Raw genomic sequence first — 12,258 nt, 5'->3', positions numbered from 1 at the left:
ACATCCATACTTTGTGGGATGCCCTTTTTGAGGAACATATGACCTTGCCTCCTGATGAACTCCAAAACAGGTTTGAGGAGACCTTTGCGAAAATAACTTCTGCTACTAGGCAACAGCTCAGTAACCAAATCAGAATCCTGTACACTGACATCTGCAATTATTTGGTGGTGATATGCTTGGTTGCGCACAACCAACCTCCAACAAGATATGAGGGACAGAGTGGAGGCTTTGCCTTTCGATGGCAAGGGTCTGTTTAGTGAAGAAATGGATTCCATGATGGAGAAGTAGAAGAAATCAAAATACGTGGCAGAGACTTTTACTTCCATCACTCCAAGATACTCCAGTATTAGGTACCAACCCTACAACCGTAGGCAAGACATTTATCGCCATTCAGATCGAAAGGACTACTGAATGGCTTTCCAATGGTACAGTAAGAAACCATATAATGTAAAGAATAAGAGGAGTCAAGGTGCACATAACAAGTCCATGCTACAACCCAAACACCTTTGATTGTCCTGTGAGCCCATTTGCACAACCAACATCATGCTGACATCATCATCTGCCAGGGAACACCATCTCCCAGGCAAAAGCCAGCAAAACCAACAAACTGGCAAGTCATGCTCAAGCATAGCGCCACATAACAGACCAGTGGGTCTTGAGAATAGTCCAAACGAGATATGCAATAGAATTCAATTCTCTGTCACTTTACGCCAGGGTGAAGTTCACTCCTGCCTCTGATGGAGGAGGTTCACATGTTGTTGGAGGAAACAATCTCTCCAGATGACGCAGACAAGTTCCCCCCCCAAAAAAAACCTCTCGCTACTTTCAAATCCCAAAGCAGGAGGGGGGATCTGTCCCATAATGGATCTGTGGTGGCTCAACCTGTATGTCAAAGTGAAAAAAATTCGAATGATTACATTGCAAGCAATTCTTCCGCTTCTACATGAGGAGGAGTGGATTGTGACATTGGACTAAAGGACACCTATTTTCAGGGAGCGCATATGTCGGGCCTCAAAGTACAGGGTCTATGGACTGTGCAGCAGGATATGCTTCATATAAACCCCTGGAACAGCTGGTAGTATACGTGGCTCTGAAGTAGTTCCAAAATCGATTGAAGAGGAAAGTCATACAGGTTCAGTTGGACAACACAACTGCAATGGCATATATAAACAAACAGGGTGGAATAGTGTTGTGGTCCGTGTGTCATCTGAGCTAGCAGTTGTGGAACTGGTATGTCGACTGCGGAATCCGTATGGTGGCAATACACATCAGGGGAGCAGACAACACACTGGTGGATGTCTTGAGCAGATCTCAGATGCTGTTACAGCAGCATGAACCCCGAATGCTTGACAAACATATTCATGCAATGGGGGACATCAACAGGGGACCTGTTCACAGTACAGGAGAACACCAAGTGCATGAATTATTGTTCAAGAGCGAGTGTAGGGAAGCATTCCAAGGGTGATGCTTTCCAGTCCCAATGGACGCAAAGTTGGTTTCCGTTATGTTCTCCATATCCACTACTCAACAGGGTAGTAGTGAAATTACTACAGGAGAAGACGAGATGCATTCTCATAATGCAGTGTTGGCCACGACAGCCTTGGTTTCCATGGCTACTCAGACTGCTTGGACAGAATCACAGACATTTGCCTTAAAGGCCCAAACTGCTAAGTCAAGAGCAAGGCAAGTTGCTGCATCGAAACTTAAGAACACTGAATCTCATGGCCTGGAGGATAAGCTATTGAAAGATAGCCTAACTCTGCTAACTTGGCAAAGAGGCACCTTTTAATGTGGTGATTCTCTTTATTTAGCAGGGGAAGAGCAACTGGCCCTATCTACCCCCAGCACAGTACCTCCAGTGACTGTTGCTAGTGTCTATCTTATGTTTCTTTTTAGATTGTGATCCCTTTGGGGGACAGGGATCCATCTTATTTATTATTTCTTTGTGTAAACCGCCCTGAGCCATTTTTGGAAGAGAGGTATAGAAATTAAATAAATAAATAAATAAATAAACAATAGAAATACTTCTATTAGAAGAGCCTATGCTGTGAAGTGGAGAAGGCTTTGCAAGTTTGTAGAATCTTGACATCTTAAGCCGAAAGGGGCAACGGTTCATGAGGTGCTTCTGTATCTGACTACTTTAAAGATGGCCGGATTGGCCGAATGTGGCAAATGTGTAAAGGTACATTTGGCGGCTGCAATTTCCCACCATTCCAGTTGGGATGGTAAGACAGTGTTTTCTAACCCGATCTGTAAGTGATTTATAAAAGATTTATACATGCGGAGCAACTTGTATGCTCCGCTAAGGAAGCCAATTGATAAGTGGAGTCTGCCTTGTTAGTGAGCTCAATGACCTATGTTTTGATGAGCCGTACACTAAATTTCACCCAGACAAAGTGGTGATGCATTTGACCTGGAGTTTAGACCAAAGATAGTTTCTGAATTCCACATGAACCAAGTTATTGTGCTCCGGACTTCCTTCAGAAATCCTACTACAACGTTGGAGAAAGCAACTGCATAGTCTGGATGTACCCTGTCCTCTACTCTTTTAATTGAAATGGACTGCTGGTTTCAGAAGGACAAAAAAGCTCTTTGTTACAAAGGCAAAATCAAAGGTTATGCACTTTCAAGGCAAAGGCTAGCTCATTGGCTAGTTGAGATTATCTTTCTAGCGTACAAGCTACAGAGGGTAGACCCACCTTCTTCAGTCAAGGCTCACTTGATGAGGGCTTATGCTATGTTGGCTGTCCATCTCTCTGCCGTTAAATTTAGAGAGATCTGCAAGGCTGCAGCTTGGGCCTCTGATCCAATGTTCGTTTAAAAAAACAACAACAACCAAACCCCTACATGCTGGACTTCTAGTGCAGCAGCAGCAGCATCTTTTGGACAGGCGGTGCTTACAAGGGTGCTGCAGTAGCTTGGTTCTCCCACCAACTGTAAAGGGAACCTTGTGAGTCACTCACTTTTGTGACTGTCACTGGCTCACTATCCAGTTAAACAGGTTGCTTACCTGTAACAAATGATCTGGTAGTGATCCTGTGACAATCACAAAACCTTCCTATCCATCCCCACAATGAAAGCAAGGGGGAGCGGGGAAGGAACATCTATCTGTTTGTCAAAGGCCAAGGACTGGTCAAGGCATTGTCAGCCTACAGAAACTAAGGGAAATGGCGCCCAACTGCTGAAGTTAACAGGTGCAGAGCATGCGCACACGGTGGGGGAGGGGCGCCTTGAGGAGCTAACAAATCTATCCTGAAGTGGCCTGCATGGGTGCAGAACCCCCACTGTCACTGGATCACTACCAGATCATTTATTACAAGCAAGTAACGTGTTCTTATTTTTATAAACTGGGGTTGGCGGGGGGTGGCTACCTTCTTATGTGCCTAAAACAAGGCCAAGTATATACTGCTAATCACATCTTGGTGTGCTGAAATTTGACAGTATACTAATATGAATTGTTTTGGATTCATGAATTTGTTTCTTTAGGGATTTCTCTAGCACAGTAGTTGAGATTCACTTTCTGAGCATATCTACAATGCCTTGCTATTAATTAACAAAAATAAAATAGTGACCCAGTCATATGTCAACAGGTAAAGCCCAGGAGGTTGAAGCTGAACTGATAGAAAGTCATCATGCAGAGATAACTCAACTACATAAGAAGATTTTAGAAAAAGATGATGATCTGCAAAGGACAGTGAAAAAATATGAAGAAATTCTTGAGGTATATGTTGTATTGCTTGTTTTGTGTGCTAAAAGTCAGATTTTTCTGTGGTTCAGTACTGTTGTTTCCATGATACAGATCCATTCTTCTGCACTACTGCTCATTGACCAGCTTGTGGATAGAGCTATATTCCTTAGCTAGGTGAAGTTCAGTGTAGGCCAGAAAGGTCTGAGAGCTTATGGCCAGAGCTTTATGAACAGGAGACTACAAACAAAAATGAGGGAGTTTGGTGAGAAAGTGTTCAGGGGAGGAACACTCAAGCATTCAGGAATTCCAATCAATGTAATTGCTAGCAAGGGAAGTGTTGTGGTGATCTGCGGAGAATGTGCTAGGTTTTTCCTGCCAGAAGAGAACATACAGGTGAAACTCGGAAAATTAGAATATTGTGCAAAAGTCCATTAATTTCAGTAATGCAAATTAAAAGGTGAAACTGATATATGAGACAGACGCATTACATGCAAAACGAGATAAGTCAAGCCTTAATTTGTTATAATTGTGATGATCATGGCGTACAGCTCATGAAAACCCCAAATCCACAATCCCAGAAAATTAGAATATTACATGGAACCAAGAAGACAAGGATTGTAGAATAGAACAATATCGGACCTCTGAAAAGTATAAGCATGCATATGTATTCAGTACTTGGTTTGGGCCCCTTTTGCAGCAATTACTGCCTCAATGCGGCGTGGCATGGATGCTATCAGCCTGTGGCACTGATGAGGTGTTATGGAAGACCAGGATGCTTCATTAGCGGCCTTCAGCAATTCTGCATTGTTTGGTCTCATGTCTCTCATCCTTCTCTTGGCAATGCCCCATAGATTCTCTATAGGGTCAGGTCAGGCGAGTTTGCTGGCCAATCAAGCACAGTACACTGTATACTTTTCAGAGGTCCGATATTGTTCTATTCTACAATCCTTGTCTTCTTGGTTCGATGTAATATTCTAATTTTCTGGGATTGTGGATTTGGGGTTTTCATGAGCTGTACGCCATGATCATCACAATTATAACAAATTAAGGCTTGACTTATCTCGCTTTGCATGTAATGCGTCTGTCCCATATGTCAGTTTCACCTTTTAATTTGCATTACTGAAATTAATGGACTTTTGCACGATATTCTAATTTCCCAAGTTTCACCTGTAAACCATTCCTGCGGCAAGTGTAGCCCTGCTGGAAGACAAGGATTTGAAGTGCACAGCTTTTCATCAGGGAAGACGAGGAGTTCCCGGGCAGGACACAAACACCATGGGAAGGAGAACAAAAATAAGAGGTTTCCATGGAGGTTGAAGAAATCCTGTCAGAATTGAGCACATGGAAGTATGTGATGCATAGGAGTAGGGGAACAAGATTGTGAGCCCTTTGGGGACAGGGAGCCTTTATTTATTTATTTTTTCTATGTATGAGATAAAGAACCTTTGAGAACCTTTATTGAAAAGTGGTGTGTGTAGTAGTAGTAGTAGTAGTAGTAGTAGGTGGCAAGGAGACCTAAGCGTGTGAGAGCCAGTGTTTCACTGATGTTGGAGAAAGAAATATTTAGACATGAAGGATAATTTAGGTTCTGTAAACCAAGTGTCATGGAGTTCCAGCAGCTTCACCAAGACAGCATCTGTTATATCCTTAAGACAGCCCTAAACATCTGTTGTGTTCTTATCTTTCACATTGGAGTGTATCAATAATTATTTCTTCTGAGATGACATCTGAGTTTAATTTTTCCTTACCCGTTTGGCCCTTGTAGCTTGCAGATTCCTTGGCTGCTCTAGAGAAAATAGTGGGCATGGTTTCAGTTAAGATAAGGAGTTGTGTCCAAAGGTTATGGTAACCTCATGGTTGGAAAAATTTGGAGTTGTCTTCAAGGCTGAAAAAGTCAAGGGATTTCTGTTGGAGATAGATGTTGTAAATGCTAAATGCACCATGTGTGCTCATGATAACAATGCTAATAACTGAACAGTAATTTAAATTAGCCTTAATAGCTGTTTTGGTTTTGGTGTGGTGTTGTAATAGGGACAGGGGCATAGCAAGGTTGGAGTGGGCCCAGAGACAAGATTTTAAAATGCCCCCCGCCCCCCCCCCCCCCACTGAAGCTCAGCTCATGAAGTAAAGAGATCTTAAATGAGGCTGAATAGTGGTAACAAAAAGAAATTGTGGACGATGCAAGTCATTGAATGGTACTAGAGAAAGACATGCTGTTCTGGTAGCTCCAGGTCTTAACACTCACATTGATTTCGGAGGATGAATACAACTGAAGGAAGCCCGGGCGGGTGCGCAGCTGGGGGAGTCAGTCATGTGACTTGTCTGTGCCCCCCCCCAAAAGGCAGTGGGCCCTCAGACAACTGTTTCCCCTTGGCCTATTATAGTTATGGCCCTGAATAGGGATTAAAAATGCACTGGTTCCTTTCCATGGATGAAATCAAAATAGTTATATTAAATGCCTTTGATAGTATCCATACCATTAGATGAAGGAAAATGTATTAAAGCCAGATTAGAATAGATGGTAGTTGGACACCAAGCCTACAACAGAGTTGTGTGTTAACCTTGCTACATAGGATTAAAGCTGGACATGACTAACCCTATAAAGAGAAAATGATAGCAGAAACAGGGCATTCATCTCAAGAGATGATGTGATTTGTGTTTATAAAGCTCATGTTTGTTGGCTTATTTATTTATTGCACTTATATCTCACCTTTCCTCCGAGGAGCTCAGAGCAGTGTACATGGTTATTTTTATTCTCTCAACAACCCTGTGAGGTAGGTTAGGCTGAAAGATACATGACTGGCCCAGAGTCACCCAGTGAGTTTCATCGTTGATAGGGATTGGAACTCGGGTCTTCCCGGTCCTAGTCCAACACTCTAACCACTGAGCTATGCTGGCTATGATGTTGATTGACATCATAGTAGCTAACATTCTAAGCAGTATTTGTGTTCTTTTAACAGACCACAGGTTTTTTTTTTAAAAAATCACCACTTTTGTAACGATGTGAGCATTGCTTTGCTAGTTTGTTTTACTATTTCTTCTTCTTGGTAAAGGTTGGTTTAGATAGCAGAGGTACTATTAAGGAATAGTTTCTTGTAAAGCTTGAAGTTTGGGCCTCTTCTAAACTGCTATAGTCACTTAACTTTAAATCAAACTACTGTGATTGATTATGCAGATTTGTCTAAATAAACAGCATGGATGTCAGTGTGTTATGGCAAAAACACTGTGCAGGCAATTCCCTAGCCCCGGCCCCTAGGAGGCCACACCAGAAGGATTGCTGCCTTGAGAAGGAAAGAAGTGTGTATGACCAGGTTTTGTTGCCACAGAGTTCTCAATGATAGACAAGTAGAGATTCAAAGAATAGAATGTATTAGAGTTGTGCAAGATATAGTAGTTACTAATTCTCACTATTAATTTTCACAATACATACACTTTGGGGGTGGGGTGGTTAGCCCCAAAGGTAGCCTGGAAAGACCAAGAGTTCTGGAATGTGTATACTCTGCTTTGAAGGTATTAGTCAGTCGCCTCCTCAAGAAGCCATTTGCAGAATAGCCCTATTTATGCTGTTCTCTCTCTGGTCACCGCCTTGGGCCTTTGTAATAATAATCCACTTTCTCTGGCAACCACTGGTTCCACAGGCTCACAGTCTGGGAACCAATGCACATCAGAGGATTCTGTCTTTTGGGGAGCATGCTGTTTAGCCAATCATCCTGCTTATCAGGGAACTGACTCTTCACTCAGCACTTAGGTGGCAAACTTTACTTTTCCTCCTCTGGCCTGTTCTGTACATGCAGGCTTCACGTCTTTCCTGGTCACTCCGGACCCTATGGCCTCCATCTTCGGCCCTCTTCTGCCATGAACACTCATTCACTCTTTCCACACATGCATTCTCTACATTCTAGTGGGTATATCAGTGCAGTTTGGTTTAGTGATAACATAAAATCATTTCATGCAGTACAGTATATAGACATATCACAGCAATGAATTTCCTCAACATTTAGACTGGTTCACAACAAGTTTCAACTAATATTTTATACATGTGGACCCTGTTATCTGTGGGTTCTGTTCCCACCAATTTCCACGGGTAACAAAACAGCGGAAAACAGGACATTAAGTCTGTGGGATGAAGGAGGTTAGGCTCCTGCAGGGGCAAAAAATGGCCAAAAAAGGCTGAAAACGGCTAAAATAATTGCAATAGAATACTGTACTGTGCTCCACGGCTCTTCTGCTGTTGAGCAATGCCCCCTAGAAGCTGCAATTCCTCCATTTTTATGTGAAAAAGTCATGGTAAAAAAATTGATCCCCCCCCCACAGACACACACCAAAGCGGCAAAATGGCACTGTTTGATAAAATGTTGGCCAGACATTCATTCATTCGGTTTCTATACTGCCCTTCCAAAAATGGCTCAAGGTGGTTTACACAGAGAAATGATAAATACATCAGATGGATCCCTGACCCCAAAGGGCTCACAATCTAAAAAGAAAAACAAAGAGACACCAGCAACAGTCACTGGAGGTACTGTGCTGGGGGTGAATAGGGCTAAATAAAGAGAATTACCACGTTAAAAGGTGCCTCTTTGACAAGTTAGCAGGCTTGACTTCGAAGGTCATTTCTGGGGGTGTGCATGAATCATTTTTTGCAATTCGATTCAACCTCAAATTGAATCACAACAATTTGAATTGATCCTTTGAACCTGCCAGCCAGTTCAGTGAATCAAATTGAAAATTCATATTTCGCCCATAGGGAATAATGGGCAACTTGATCATCCCATTGTTCCCCATGGGTAGGTCCTAGGGACACCAAAGTGGGTTGGGTGGGATGGTAGGGCATGATGGGTGGTACCTACCACCCAATCCACAAAAGAAATGGGCAAGTGAGAAATTTTAAATGTTAACAACAATAACACTTTCCCAAGCAGCCCCATAGGATCCTATGGGAGTTTAGGTTAACGAATTTTTACCTGCTTGCCAATCACCTGCATGCCCATTTCTTTTGTGGGTTAGGTGGTAGGTAGCACCCATCATGCCATACCACCCAACCCTCTTTGGTGTCCCTAGGACCTACTCATGGGCAACAATGGGTGATTCAAGTTGCCCATTGTTGCCTATCCTATGGACGAAACAAGCAGAGTGCACCAGGGGCAGAGCCACTATTTGACGAACGGGTTCAAAGAACCCAGGCTGCCACCAATCGGGCCGCGACCATGGCCCCAGACATGGCCCACGTGTCTGGCATCAGACGTGGGGGCGTTATTTTGGTCCCAAATGGGGCCGCGCAGCCCCGTTTGGAGCTGGAATTGGCCCGTGCTGCATTGGCAGCGTGGCTGGAGTGACTCTCCCTGCCTTAAAGGTCTCGCTGTCAACCCACTGGGGCTGATCGATAGTCGCTCCGACCCAAACTGCTCTACGCAGTGCGGGCCGACCTCCCTCCCAAACAAGGCTGCACGGCCCCATTTGGGAGGGAGACCATGTCACCCGCATCTGATAACACATTTTGCCAAACACACAGTCCAAAGATGGTGCAATAATAACAACAACAACAACAACAACTGACCCAGAATTTACTGCCAGCCACAGTGCCTGTGCTGCAGTAACATCATGGGCACAATTTGCTCTCACACACAATTATGACTCCAACCTTGCTTGCAACAGCTGCCACAGCACAGAAGCACCTTTAGCAGCCAGAAAGTATAGCCATAAGTTCAACTATAACGTCTTCAGCCACATTTTGACTGATTGAGTATACTTTGCAATGCAGATTGCAGAACAGACCAGTGCAGTGAGTGAAGCACAAGTTAGTCAAGGCCAGACATGGTGCTTATCACAGCAGTCACGAATAAGCAATACAGAGCTGCCACATTTCTTGCCACAACATCATCCCACAAACGGACCAAACCGCAACTCAAGGAAGGTAGACAGGCACTCAAGTTCTGCCTTTGTCATTCTGAGATTCAGCAAAACCAGATAGTTGTAGCAGCAATAGCACAGCAAGCACATTATAAAGGAAAACCTCGATATTCGTGGGGGTTTCTTTCTCGGCTAGTACTGTGGCTACCAGAACCATGAATACTGAGGCATTGGGGCAATGGGAATCTGGGGGTTGGGTTCCCAAAGGCAGGGAAATGGCTAAAAATGGGGTGGGGGGACTCCAAATAAAGTGCCCTACCCTGCTCTGCAGGTTCCTCATGGTCCAGCAATGCCCCCCAAAAGTCTCCACTCCACCATTTTTTTGGTGGGAAATCATGATTTCAAGCTGTGTTTTATCATTTATTTATTTATTTATTTATTTATTAAATACATTTCTATACTGCCCAAAACGCAAGTTTTAGTGGGAAGGGAGCCACAAAATGACTCTGGTGCTTAAAATGGTGACCGAAAATGACCTTGGAGGTCATTTCCGACCATCCTCAATCTGCGGATATGCAGATTTAACACCCCCCCTCCCCAGTTTTTTCTTGCATATACTGAGGTTGGGTGTCTATTACCTGACCACAGATACACGAAACCGTGGATGCTGCAAATGTGAGTAATGATGTCTCCTGTGTACTCATTGCTGAGAAAAGAAAACCGCAGAATCAGACCTTCCTTTCTCTTGATGTATACTCTTTCTCCATAAGGGCTCTCTCTCTGTCTCGCAGTCCCTTTGAATATATTTTGAAATACCCTCCAAAAGTGTTCTCCCCTCTCTCCCCTCAGCCAATGAGGGCACAATTATACCTGCCAACACTTGATTTGAATGATAAAAACCCAACCAAGAAGCAAGGAGATCTCGAGCCAATCAGAAGCCAGTGCCAGAAAACCAATCAGCAAGGTGGTAAATCCTGCCAGAATGGCCTCATGAATCGCGCTGAATCTGGGCTAATTTGATTCAACCTCAAATCAGCTCCTTCATTTAAGGGCGATTTGATTTGTGGTTGAATCTGCTAATTGGCCTCAATTCATGTGTGAATTGAATTATATATCCGTAGTCATTTCCAACCAGCCCAAAACCGCAGATATCCAAAATTTATCCCCTTTCCTGCATGTATACCGAGGCTGGGTGTCAGTTGCGTGACGGTGGATACACAGAACCACAAATGTTGGGGTCGCACGTGGCGAGGTTTGCCTGTATTGCCTTTTTTGCTTTTGCAAATTGTTTCTGAAATATGTCCACAAGTATTTGTGGGCATGTCATTTAGCTTAATTTAGCTAAGCAAATGAGCATGTGTATATGTGTGTGTGTGTGTGTGTAGTCTGGATACTGCCCACTTAGTCATGACTAGGTTCCACTGAAATTAATGGTTAAGTCAGTCATTATTAACTTATCTAATTGATCTCCATGGTGACTGACTAGTCTGCCCAATACAAAGTGTCCAAGATTTTGAAAACTACTTTTTAGTGAAGACTTGCTACAAGGTAAATATTCCAAACTAGTGATGGAACAGTGGATGGGATTTGCTCAATGTCTGATTGATCATTATATAGTGTCACATGGAAATACAATATATGTGTGTCACATGGAAAGGAAACTTTCCCATAGATTAGGGAATTTAAGAAGGAAGGGAGAAAGCTGCCTTTCTCTACGATTTGGTAGCAATTGGATTATTGAAATATATTTTTGAATTAAATTGCTTATATATTGTTCAGTATATAGCATTTTGATTGTTTATGCTTTCTGATGGTGGCATAGTGCTGCTGCGCTATAGGGAGAAACTGATGGATGTGAATGTGGGGTGAGCAGTTTAGTTCATGTCATACAGCATGAATGGAAGATACTGGAGGTGCAGGAAGGAGGATACAGTTTACTGGCATAGTGAATGCAGAAAGTGTAGCTAAGGGTTTACTGTAACAATCATACTTGGTTGCCTAGAGGTTGTTGCTGATATGCACTTATGTGTTCTTGTTGATTTAATTTGCCCTCCATATCTGATCATTTACTTATCTTATCTGCATTTCTCCTTCTTTAATATAATAAATTACAATAAAAATGGTACTCTTGTCTATATAAACCTTTCTCTACCTGTTACTGTCGTTTGCCTTGCTTTTCGGCATGTGCATCTGGTATACAGAATTGAAGTTATGAAAACATTTATTGATTGATTGATTTTTGCTACTATGTGGAGTGGTCACATTTTTCTGCTAGATTTCTTTTATTTGGCATCAAGATTACATATCAACCACACCTGTTTGAGTCCTGATATCGAATATTGCATCTCTGCTGAATAGATATTAGTTTCTATTTTTTTTTCTATTTTGCAAAGTGTCAGTCACACTTAATTAGTGCTGTTACTATGCACCACTAGAGATATAGCAGTATGTACTAGCCAATTCTTCTGAAATGTTAATCACATTATTGCAAATGTTGTAAGCTGCTGAATAATGTGCAGAAGTGCATAAATGCATTATTGACATTGGTTTTACATAGAATCACCACAATAATTGGGCAGTTTTCAGAGAGAATTTTTGTTGTGCATCTCCATATTGTGTGTACTGCTGTAATGAATTGGAAACTTTTTTGCTTGTGGAGATAGGAGCATAATTCCTACTGTCATACTGCATCAGTCCATGTGACTGAATATATGGTTAACATT

At 42.7% G+C, this 12,258-nt stretch overlaps 1 protein-coding gene across 5 annotated transcripts in view; it reads left to right on the top strand.

Moving 5' to 3' along the window:
• The window catches only part of GOLGA4 (golgin A4), a 126,931-nt gene that overhangs the window by 70,711 nt on the left and 43,962 nt on the right, over positions 1 to 12,258 (top strand). For all 5 annotated transcript variants that reach the window (XM_053260134.1, XM_053260131.1, XM_053260133.1 and 2 more), the window contains one exon: positions 3,591 to 3,721. In XM_053260134.1, the coding sequence (XP_053116109.1) occupies positions 3,591 to 3,721 (131 nt within the window). The remainder of the gene's footprint in view (positions 1 to 3,590; positions 3,722 to 12,258) is intronic.

The sequence above is a fragment of the Hemicordylus capensis genome, chromosome 6 (genome assembly GCF_027244095.1).
Source record: "Hemicordylus capensis ecotype Gifberg chromosome 6, rHemCap1.1.pri, whole genome shotgun sequence".
Taxonomy (NCBI): domain Eukaryota; kingdom Metazoa; phylum Chordata; class Lepidosauria; order Squamata; family Cordylidae; genus Hemicordylus; species Hemicordylus capensis.
Note: the sequence above shows the minus strand (reverse complement) of the source record. Positions and strands in the feature narration are given on the sequence as shown.